The sequence below is a fragment of the Protopterus annectens genome, chromosome 13.part0 (assembly GCF_019279795.1).
Source record: "Protopterus annectens isolate FY-2018-M chromosome 13.part0, PAN1.0, whole genome shotgun sequence".
Taxonomy (NCBI): Eukaryota; Metazoa; Chordata; order Ceratodontiformes; family Protopteridae; genus Protopterus; species Protopterus annectens.
This window is the reverse complement of record NC_056747.1, coordinates 611,940,664-611,952,863: the sequence shown is the minus strand read 5'-3', so window position 1 is coordinate 611,952,863 and position 12,200 is coordinate 611,940,664. Positions and strand designations below refer to the sequence as shown.

Genomic DNA, 12,200 nt, shown 5'->3' with positions numbered 1-12,200 from the left:
TTCTGCTGTCAATATAGTACCAGCGTTGTCTGTGGACATTCAGGGTATGAAGTATCCCTTTCTCCCTCATTTTTAGGTTCTGGAAAGAAAACAAGGAGATGGACAGTCTGGCTTAGAGTGAACTCAGATACCACTTTAGTAATAAGAGAAAAGATTATTTCTCAAAGAAACCCTGTCTAGGAAAAATTAGATAAGGTTGATACTCTTCTTGCAGAAGAGAGATCAATCAGCAAAACTGTTTTCCATGTTAAGAACCTCAAGTCAGCCAGATGAGCTTGTTAAAATTGATTTTATGTTGGAGAAGCTAATGTTTGCTAAGCTCCCAAGAAGACGCCACCATTTGCTAGGAGGCTTCTTATGTACCACCCCTTTCAAAAACATGTTCACATGAGAATGCATTGAAAGAGAGGGATCCATTGACAAACAAACTGAATTGGCCAACAAATGAACCTTGACAGAGCAGTAATACAGGTCATAGAACAGTAACTCACACAAATAATGTAAAACCAGAGAAATATTAGCCCTGAGTGGGTGCTGGTTATTTTGTTTGCACAAACTAATGAACCTTTTCCATTTGCTTCAATATAATTTTATAGAAACATGTTTTATTACCTTCATTGGCAATCCAGGCAGTCAGTTTTAGTTGTCTGGCGTCAGAATGTATCAAACACCACTGTTCTTGTGTGAGTAAATCCAGCTTGTGATAAATGACTCTGGCCAATTCCAAAAGACAGGAGACCCACGGTTGCCTGGGCCAGATGGGGGGAGTCACTATAATGAACTTTGGGGATTTCTACTGAATCTTTAAAAGTACCCTGAATATTACTGGAAAGGGTGGAAAAGCGTACAGGAACATTCCTGTCCAAGGAAAAGAAAAAAGCATTTGTCTTCCAGGCCTTAATTGGAATCCAAAAATTGAATTTTGCAAGTTGATTGATTACCTGAGGAATTCTCCACAGACAGATCAAATCTTGGAAGACCCCCTGATTCAGTTTCCATTTGTGAGTGTCTGCCTTGGTCTTGCTCAGCTCGTCTGCCACAAAATTTTGTAAAAGAATGCAAGATGCCTACAGAGTGAGATTGTGCTGTAAAGCTATATCTCATGCTAACATAGCTAGTCTGCAAAGTGGGTAAGACCTGGTTCTCCCTTTCTTATGCAGTACTTCATTACTGTATTGTCTGTGACTACAGGGGACGACAGATGATTCAGAGAGTTGAGAGTCTTTATAAGAGCTAGAATCTCTTTTATGTTTATATGAGTTTGATTATTCTTCTTGTAGTAGAGATCTTGTATTTTATTTCCCACTGATACTTCTTCCCAAACAAAGTATTTGATGTCTGTAGTGAATGACTGCTTTGGAGCATGAGAGAAGAATGGGAGACCTGGACTCAGGGATATTTGATTTTTCAAACAAGTGATTTCTCTTTTCACAAAACCCATAACTGGAATTTCAAAAAACAACAGGTGTTTGATGTTGGGACCAAAGAGACTTCTGTCACAATTGGATATTTCTTACATGGAGTCTTGCAAGAGATCATGAAAATCATGGATGTCATGAGACAGAGAGTCCTGAGGTATTCTGTGACAGAAGTCTAAGCGGAAACCCCCTGGAATGAATCTAAATATAGATCTGTTTTTCGTGTGGATGAAATGCTGTTTGTACTGAAGTATCTAGCAGGCACCCCAGAAATACAGCCCTGTGTGGCAGAGTTAAAAAAGACTTTTGAATGTTCTCTTGGAATCACAGCCTGTTTAGTGGGTGGATCTCTTACCCAAGTGAAAGATTCCTGACACACTGAAAAAGACTCTGCAAAGATAGGAAGTTGTCTAAATATGAAAAAATGTGGATACCTGCAATGGACTATGATAGGAACTAGAAACTTTGTGGATACCCTTGGAGCAGCAGATAACCCAAAAGGTAAGGCAGAGAACTAATAATGTGATCCAGAAACACAAAATGTTAGGTAATTAATGAAATCTAGATGAATAGGAATGTGATGATATGCATCTTTAAACTCTAAGGTTATTAAAATAACTCAAATGAGGAAGAAGGGGTGAGAGGTTATGAATTGAAAGCATTTTAAACCTGGGAACTATCACAAACTGATTCAGGCAAGAAAGATTCCGAACTGGTCTCCAGGAATTTCCTCTCTTTCTTTGGTACTAAAAACTTTCTTGAATAAAACCTTTTTTTTTTTTTTTACAAATGAGAAGGAAGAATTGCTTCTATTAACCAGTCAGCAAAAGATACAGGACAGGAGGGAACAGAAAGGTTTAAATCAGGCAGATAATGAGGAATTCCCTCCCACTGCCATCTGTATCCTATATGGATGACATTCAGAACCCATTTCTCTGAAACAATCTGTTGCCAGAGAGAGAGAAATTGAGATTCAGACTTTCTGGATGGGGCAAGAGACTGCCGGAGGAGAGTATCAAGGTCCCTTATACAACTTTTCTGCCTTGCTTGTCTGTCCTTTGCTCTAGGGGTTCCAGCATTCTTTTTGGAACCTTCCTGACACCGTTTCCAAAATGCCTGCTTACTGCTGAGTTTATTTTCTTTCTTGACAAAACTGTACAAGGAAGCAAAAAATACCTTGGAAAATTTAGTGAAGGAGGGTTGAAAAATCTGAGAAATTCCCTGAATTAGCTCATCTCCGACGTCACATTTTTTGATAACCTTTGCAGTAGCTCCAAAACCTGAATCTTTATCCAAAGGAAAATTCAAAAGTTCATTTTGACATCTTCTGGAAGGTTCTACGAACACAACTAAGCAAGCCTTCTCAAAACAGTACCAGTGGCAACAGCCCTGGAAGCAGTATCTACAGATTCATAAATATACTTCAGACACAATGAGTAGAGACATCAGAAACAGAAAAATATTTATTTGCTTATTTTATTTATTTCATTTGTTAACCGGGTGGTGTCCAGCTGGGCAAGAAGCCCATTTTCAGCAGAGACCCATGGAGAAAAGCTCCAAGGTAGTTTACAAATAGCATTTACAAATGACATATACAAGTTACAATAATTATAGGACGTAAAGAAATACAAAAAAAAGTTCTTAGTGTAGTGTTAAAATAAGGAGTAACAAAGTTAGATATATTAAAGATATTTAGAAAATTATAATCGTCAGACATTTCAAACAATATCAGTTTTCCATACATCATTCTTTTCAACCATTCTTTTGGAAGAAATGATTCAAAAAAGCCAGGAGATACTGAGAAAGGAAGGGAGGAGGAGGATATAGACATTTGCAGGTAGAGGTGTTCAGCCTGGGCTTATACAGGAGCAGAGCCTATGTTTACAGAAGTATTCTTTTAGGGTTTGTTTAAATGCTAGTGTGTTATTGATGGTGAGAATATGCTGGGGAAGAGAGTTCCAGTGCTTGGCTATGGTATGGGAGAATAGTTAGATGCAACAGCAAAAATACTTCACTGTGGTAGACTGAGTCCAATACAAAATGCAGTACCAAATTCAAAAGAAAGGATCACAGAAACGCTCAATCAATTCCTCCACTTTATTACAGCAACATCAAAGCTTTCGTGTTTCCCCTTTGTCAGTGTTCTAGCACTGAAGAACGGGAAACCCAAAAGTTTTGCTGTTGCTGTAATAAAGTGAAGGAATTGATTGAGCGTTTCTGTGATCTTTTTCTTTGAATTTAGAGTAGTTAGATGACATAGGTGTTTTGGGCTAACTTTTAACAATATTTTGTCAGCAGATCTAAGGGATATTAGGTTACTATAGAGTTGGACTAGATCTGAAAGGGCTGGGCAGTTATCAGGTTTGTATATGACCGTGTGGGTGGTTACTAGCTGAGTCAGGGTAAGGAGATGAGGGACCTCTAAGCCAGTTTAGCTGCATTAATGCAGTACAGTGGTGAGATCTTTGAGACTGATTTGTAGCGAATTTAGCAATTTCTGTTATAGCAAACAGATTGCAGAAAGCAGATTTTCCTCATATGAGGAAACTGCAGCAAAAACATTCCCCATACTTTCACAATTAGTTGGTATAAACTTTAACATGCGAGTCTGACAATTCAGAATTCTAATAATCAAAGTTTCAGAAGCATACACTTTTCCCCAAACTTATCAATAGAGCTTTACCATCCTTATCAGAAGGATAAGAATGAACAAAATGCTTGGCAGCAGCTGGATTAGCTAAACATATTGTTGCTGGGGCAGCTCTGTGATTAGTGTACAAAAACTCGAAAGACTGAGAAACTTCTTACATTCCGTCTGATTTCTTGGCAGCAAGCAGTTTGGCTGTCAGGGAAACCACAAGCTGTGGCAAACATATCCTCCAATGCTGACAACACTAGGAAGATGAGCAAGGGTTCTGGAAATTCCAGCTGTAGCAATTCATAAGTGTTCTCCCACTGAAAACACTGGTTCATTCACGAAACAGTTTCACAGAAAGTGAATCCCTCACAGGCAGATTGAAATACCATACTCTCTTCAGAATCTGAATCAGAAACCCGAGAAGAAAAACCTGCATCTGTCCTTTCACATTCCCATACAGATTCCACTGCCTGAATCTTTCAGAGAAAAAGGAATCTCTTCTTCTTTTACCAAACATCACCTTACAAGAAGGGCCAACAGCGTGCAAAAGACCATAAGCTAAGTTGAATAAATTACTCCTACCCAGAGACACTGACACAGGAGAAGTTAAATGTTTAGTTTTCTCTCACTTAATGACAGAACGGTTAGGGCAAACAGACCTGGTATTGCTAACAACAGCTTCCCCAAGGATGGAGACTGTATTCTGGCTAAATAGGGAACACTTCCTGCCCCTAATCCCATGACCAACAAGAATGACTCTCACTTGCTCACTGAGGGGACCTCAACATCTGCAGAGGATATGACTAACCTCTGGTCCATGGTGGCTGTATAGACAATACTAGAAAGATCTGAAGAAAAGATGAGTGGGTTAGAGGAATGAGCTTTGGCCACAGCAGAATCAGCCACTCACTCACCTGCAGGTGTGCTAATTACTAGCTTTCTGTGATGGCAAAGACTGCTTCTTTAACTTTTTCCTTTTTTTGGCTGGAAGAAGGTTTGACAAAGGGACCAGTACTTGGTTTCATGGTCAAGCCAAAAAAGGTGCTTGTTTCTCAGAGAAGCTTAACAGCAATAGTTGGCAAAAGGCACAACAGGAAAGTAATAAAAAAGTAACCTTTTTCCACAAAAACACAGTAAAAACTACTTTAAATACTTTCTCAGCCCCATAAAGTAAAATAAATACTGTTTAGCCTCAAAAGTGAAAAAGTGTTTTACCATTTAAAAGTGCATAAAAGCCACAAGGCAGTTAAGAAAAATACTTTTCCTTAGCTTTGAAGTACTTTCTTTTCAGAAAAAAATGCAAGTTTAAACATCTTTAAAAGCAATGTGGAAGTCTTCTTCCCCAAGGGGAACTTATCTGCTCAACAATGGAACAGAGTTAGCCCACAGTCAATATTGAAAGCCCACACAGGAGTGCTCTTTTCTGAGGCAGAAATGCTCTGAAGGGCTTGGCATCTAAACCGTTCCTTTTAGTAATCCCATCTTGAGCTAACAGATTTGGGCATGTAGAAGGTGCTGTGAAACTTTACAAGCTGGCTGACTGCTGATTCTCACATGCCAGGCAAATAGAGAATACCCCACCCCCCAACCCCAGAGATCTAATTCTCCTTGATTGTCTACCAGGAAAAAGGTCACAAACATTTTAGATAACTTTTGTCTCTTGCATCATTTGAAACACAGGAGTGGCAGAGAATGAGGCGCTTCACTACAAATGAGAACCTTTTAGAGAGGAAGAGTTTTTATTAACCACTTTATGGAGAAAGGAATATACTCAGACATCATTTATGATGAATTAATAGCAGAAGCACAAGTAGGGCCCATTTAAGTCTGAAATTTGGTAGATCTTGGCACTCCAAACAGGTAATTCTGTACTTTATCCAGGAGAAATCTGAGTAGCCTATGACCTTCTCTCATGGAAGAGATAAAGGATACTGAATAATTGGTCCTCTTGAAAGAACAGAGGTGTCTTTAGAATAAGTAGACTGTCTATGGAAGCAAGCATCCGTAAGAAGAAACTAACAAGCAAGCAAATATTCTTCTATTAACCTTCCACTGTTTCATCCTCCTCCAGGACATTAGGAGCAGAGCTGGTCATTGTCCACAGACTCTGCTAAGGAAAAAGACTCAAACTGAATGGCTTCTTGTTGTACAATACAGAATCTTGGAGATCAAAGGTCAGAAACAAACAAAAAAATATTCAGAAAAACCACAATTAAAAGAGCAAATAGAACCCCCCCCCCCCCCAAAGACCAGTATCCACAAATGTTTATTGCACTTGCCGTCTCGGCAAACTGCCTTCAAAGAGTAAAATCAACCGTGCAAATGCCTGCCTATATTTACAAACCCCAACATTAATTACATTTCAATTACACAATTAAAAAACAATTAACTAATAAAAATCAATTAATGTACAAAAAACCTCCAGTTGCACTCCATATTTAAACCAGAAGGAAATAATTACATTTTAAAATATACACAGATTCCTTGTACAATTGTTTTATATTCCCAATCTCATACAACATTTAACATTTTCTAAAATAGTGGCCTGTAGCCCTGTCAATTCACCTCCATGTACTGCATTAAAATGTTCTTCAACTGAACTCTCTTTTTCATTTTTTATAATATCCCTCATATGCTCTCTTAATCTTGCCTTAAATGAACTCTTGCTTTCACCCACATAGAACTTGTTGCATGGGCATCTGAGGGCATAAATAATGCCCTCAGTTTTACAATTAAAACTTCCTTTCACATTAAATTTTAAACCATTTATATTTGTACAGCTCACAACTACATGTTCACACACCTTACATTTCCCACACGGTTTGGTTCCATATACAGTGGGATTTTGTACAAGATTCAAAGGGGGACTTATAAATCTACCTTTAACAAAAAAGTTTTGTTTTATATTTCTGCCTACACTACATTACAATATATTTTAGCTGACTTGTTAACCCATTGTGAAACATCTTTCAAAGAAATTATATATTCCCAATAATACTTAACCCACTTGGTCACCTCAGAACTTAAACTGTGAGTGGTGACAAAATAAACATCATCTTTTCTATTCTCTTTTACTTGATTAGCATTATGCCTCTTAAGCTCTGAACTCCTATTTACAAACTGAGTAATAAATGTATACACATTTATATATATATATATATATATATATATATATATATATATATATATATAATATATGAATACATTCACACACAAAAAAGCGACTGAAAATTATTATAGTTGATAAATTAATGTAGTACAAATTGAATGAATAATGGTCTCACTCAAACCACAAAATCTTCACCTTTTAAAACTGCAACACATGGATGCACAGAGTCCTCTCTAGGCACAAAACTGTCAGTGGAAAATAAGGAACTACAAACATAAAGAAAGACTGACAGTACCACAGCTAGGAGATTTATTTAAGTAGAACAGTACAAACAGTACACAGGTTAGCGCTTTCAGGGATCAACCCCTTCATCAGACGTCTGATGAAGGGGTTGATTCCTGAAAACGCTAACCTGTGTACTGTTTGTACTGTTCTACTTAAATACATCTCCTAGCTGTGGTACTGTTGGTGTTTCTTTACGTTTGTAAAACTGCAACACCTTTTTTATCGCTCAGCAGCTTGTAGATTACACATCTGTTTCAAAATAACTGAAGATAAATTACACTAGCTTGCTCACATCTCAAAAGGGAGCTTGGGCAAACTGCTCTTTCCAAATCCCAATCATGAATGCAACAACATGCATTTTAAAGCAGATCGCTAGTATCTAAACAGAAATGTTAAAGCAGAAAATTCTACAATTCAGCCTGTCAATGAAATTAAAGACTAAATAGGCACACCGCGTTATATATTTTATGCGTATAAATAATCTTAATCTTCCACTGAACATTTGAGCTTAATTCTAAAGAAACAGTTTTAATGTTATTACTTCATTAGTCCATAACCAAATGCAAATTCTTACCTTCTATATGAGAAGGGGCTTCTCTTGAACTGCACCAGTCATTTGGGCTGGAATCATCCTGTTCATTGTCTGTATCACATTCTATCTCACTGTCACTACTGACGTCTGCAAGCAAGTGGACAACATGCTTCTGACAACTCGCTACAAGAAAAAAAAATTGAACAACAGAGTGGATTTGGAGTATTTCAGGAAATCAGTAAGATTTACAATACTTTCCCTCAAACATTGTCATGTCAACTTTTCCTATAATAAAAATCTATATGAATATCGTTCACCTCTAAGATCCCATCTATTCTTACCTTAAAATGTTGCAACATTACTGTCACTTAAAACTGATTGGCTTAGCATAGCAAAACAGTCAATGGCACCCATTCTACTTTCTGAAACCTAACAAACAAAAGACAGGATATTTTTGGAGGGAGGGTTCCAGTACCTAAAAGGGCTGTCTAGTACAGTCTGTAGGATATACCACTCTAGCATATATACTTAAGGAAAGTGCACTATACGATTACGCACAGAACCGTTATACTGTCTGGAAGGGGAAAAATACCCAGTAGCAGATATAAAGCTACATTACTAAGCACATGTGTAGGGAATGCATTTACTAGATAGAACAGAACAAAACAAAAGCAACACGGTATAATCAAAGGGCTTGATAACGTAAAAATTATGGAATATGCAATGGCATACAGTGAACTGCATTTCCTTGATCAGAATCCTGATGATCAATATGTTGAATTACACAATCCTAAAAAGCAGTACAAACATAAGTCCCACATGTCAAATCTCTGTCGAGATGTAAGCCTCCCTGCATCCCCATATCACCTATGTAATTATTGCAACTCTGAAGTCACATACAATAACTAAAAAAGGGTATTTCCTTTTTTACGGCTGTTACGCAACTAGAAGGAATACAGATGAATAATGTAATGGCGCTATGCGCCCTTACAATGTAAAAAATATTATTAAGCAACTACATATAAGGTTAGAGGGAAATGGTGTATCACAAAAGCATATACTTTCTATATCACAGAAAAATGTGGTACAATTTAAATATATGCAATGGTTGGATGAAGAACCCAAGATCATCATTGTAATAAAAGAAACTTTGTTTTAATTATGTAGTTTTTGTACAAAGAGATTATTATATTTCCTTAGTAATATCATGTGAAGTTGGCCCTTTGAAGTAAGCTTTAAATCTTTGACCTTACTAAAACAGTTTTAGGAAAGCAGCAACAGTTAAAGACAATATGAAACATGTTTCAAGGCAGCACCAATGGCTTTTGGTGAACAGAGAGACATTAATGTTGAAAAATTACAAACACAAAACAAATCGCCCAAAGGGTGAATAAACCAATAAAAAGAACAGAAGTTGAAAAACACGAGCCAAAGCACACTTCCAGTAGGTTTTACAGTAGCTCCACGAACTTAGCGCTTTCACCATCCACTAATGGCATCATCAAAACTGATGTCTTATTAGTTCTGAGGTTAAAGGAGAGAGAGTATGCTCATGTAGGAGTTTGAACAGTTGTGATCTGAGGAACACATATGCTTTTTTGTTAATTAGAAGCCAGTTTACCTTTTTAGTGTTCTACAGTGGTATTCATTTCTTGGGGGAGTGTGTAATAAATCTACATATTTTGTTTCCTGCTGTTTGAATAGCTATGGAGTTTTTAGTAGAGTCCGCTTTTATAATAGGGAGGGTGTATTTAAGTTATGGGAGTAAAAATCTTTTTCCTACTGTGGATCTGTTGGAGTATGAGAGAAAGGAGGATTTTTTTGCACCTAGAAAAGTAGGGGATTATTATTTATTTTTACAGGCATTATCAAGATACAGGTGGATGTTGCGTGAGGAGTCTAACCATCAACAAAGATGACTGAAAGAGAAGACTTGCTGTAAGGGATGGTTATTGTGATCATAGAATGTTAAATTTTACTAGGATCTGATGAGTTTTTGTTTAGCATCAAAAGACATGCATTTAGTTTTGGATGAATTTAGTATGTTGTTTTTAGTAGTAATCGACTCACTGAGGCAAATGACGTCAGACTGCAATTCTTGACGTAAGGTAGTCATGAAATATTGGAGCTGTAGAGGACTATGCTATCTGTGTGTATAGGACGATAAGAAGGTAAGGAAGATCAAGTGGAAGTTTATTCATGTAAACATAGAATGAGGGGAAGAAAAAAAGATTCTTAACATACACCTTTGAGTAGTGAAGAGGAGAGAAACGAACAGGAGTTATAATTTACTGAGAAATAGTGGTTAGTAAGATAACTTTCAAACCAAGGGAAAGCATCAAGGCTAATGTCTAGTTCTGAATGTTGGATTATAAGAGAGGACTGGCTGACAAGTCAAAGACTCTGGTGAGGTCTATAAAAATTGTACCAGGGAACATGCGTTTGTCCAATGACTTCAGAATTTCATTGGTGAAAGACCACATGGCTCCTCTCTGACCAAAAGGCATGCTGTTTATGTGAAAGATGATGTTATTTAGTATTATATTCTGAGCTGATGCTAGACAATGTTCTCTAAAATTTTGCACAGGGTTGGGAGGATGTAAAACGAAGTGATAATGAGATGGGAGTGTGGGCTGTTTTGGGCAGTGGTTTTCCTATGGCACATTTCCATAATCAGGCATGGTATTGACAAGGGTGTAATAATAAAGCCATGGCAGTGGTATATGAACCATGGATGCAGGTTGTTTATATCTGGAGGGACCATTCAGCTGTATTTCTTTCAGTAAAGGGATAATGTATAAGGATCCGTGGTGTCTAGAACATATTTCCAGTCATGGGACGAGAGAGTTGAAAATAGATTTGCAATGCTGGCAGTGATTTTAGATCTCTAGGAGTGTCATTTTGGTTTTGTTTTGGGAGATGGGCATAAAATCGAGAAACTAATAAGGTAATGATAGCTAAATGAGGGTGAGTGAATTGTGATATTGGATATAGTGTTTGGGATATTAGAAATGATTAGATCAATGAAGGAGTTGCTTTTGGTCAAAATATTGGGTGTGGTAGGTTGCTTGACTAGTTGCATCAGTTGTTCAGTGAGGTAGTCTACTACCTTTAAATTAATGATTTAACATGTTACTAAAGTCACCTAGAATAATTATATTTTTCTCATTGTCAGACAAAATTGACTGAATCACATCTTTAAAGTTCTGTTTTGAGGAAAGGGTTAGGTATGTTATTACAGCTAAATTAACATTTGTAGTACAGGGTAATGCAATTTTGGCTAGAAGCCTATTTGGTTGAAATTTTGATGTGGGTGAGGCTTATTTTATAAGTATGACATTTAAGTGAGACTTGATTAGCATTTGGATAACACCTCCTTTAGTATTATCTGGTCTACAGTCAAGTAAATAGCTATACCCATGAAGAAAGCAGTAGAGAAAGGGGTTATCTGGGTTCAGACAAGTTTCAGTATTTGCTAGGATGTCTGGGTTGTGAAGAACTGTTACAGCATTAATTTGATTCATTTTGTTTGCAAAGTTTTGGGCACAAAGACAGTAAAATAAGGAATGAGCATGAATCAACCATCAGGACAGAAACGATTATAAAGTTACATCAACAAAGTTAAACTCTTTAAACGGAATAATGCTTCCATACAAAGGCATAAGGTTAATCTTCTATTTTTACCTTGATCTAATATTTTTAACTGCATAAAAGTTGTAAACATTGTAGAATCTGCATAACCAGCACATTTAACAGACAGTATAAGCAGAAACCATAGAATCATACACAGATATATATATATATATATATATATATATATATATATATATATATATATGTATGTGTGTGTGTTTATTCTATATAGATACATATATGTGCAGTAAGAAAAAAATAGAGTTGTGTAAGAATCTATCATAACAGTAGATGTCTTACAGATCACTGTTGCAGTATTACTAAATGTCACTGTTATAGTATTACTAACTAATGGGATATCCTGCCAAGGGTAGTTGTATAGCTGGCCAGTATACCACACAGCCTTAGCACCTTCCTCACACTGCAAGTCCTTGGGTGTTTGGGAAAAAGAAGAGAAGCTAACTGTACATGAGCCTTGAGACAGCTGGAAGTTGTTTTTCATGAAAGGGGCACAAGGGAATGCCTTTGGAAATCCAGGAAGAAATGTCTTGCTCATAATCAGTCAACCCCAATTTCTTGCCTTGA

At 37.0% G+C, this 12,200-nt stretch overlaps 1 protein-coding gene across 2 annotated transcripts in view; it reads right to left on the bottom strand.

The window, feature by feature from the left end:
• Positions 1-12,200, bottom strand: part of TRIM37 (tripartite motif containing 37) — a 2,575,817-nt gene that overhangs the window by 296,048 nt on the left and 2,267,569 nt on the right. For both annotated transcript variants that reach the window (XM_044054277.1, XM_044054276.1), the window contains exon 24: positions 8,025-8,165. In XM_044054277.1, the coding sequence (XP_043910212.1) occupies positions 8,025-8,165 (141 nt within the window). The remainder of the gene's footprint in view (positions 1-8,024; positions 8,166-12,200) is intronic.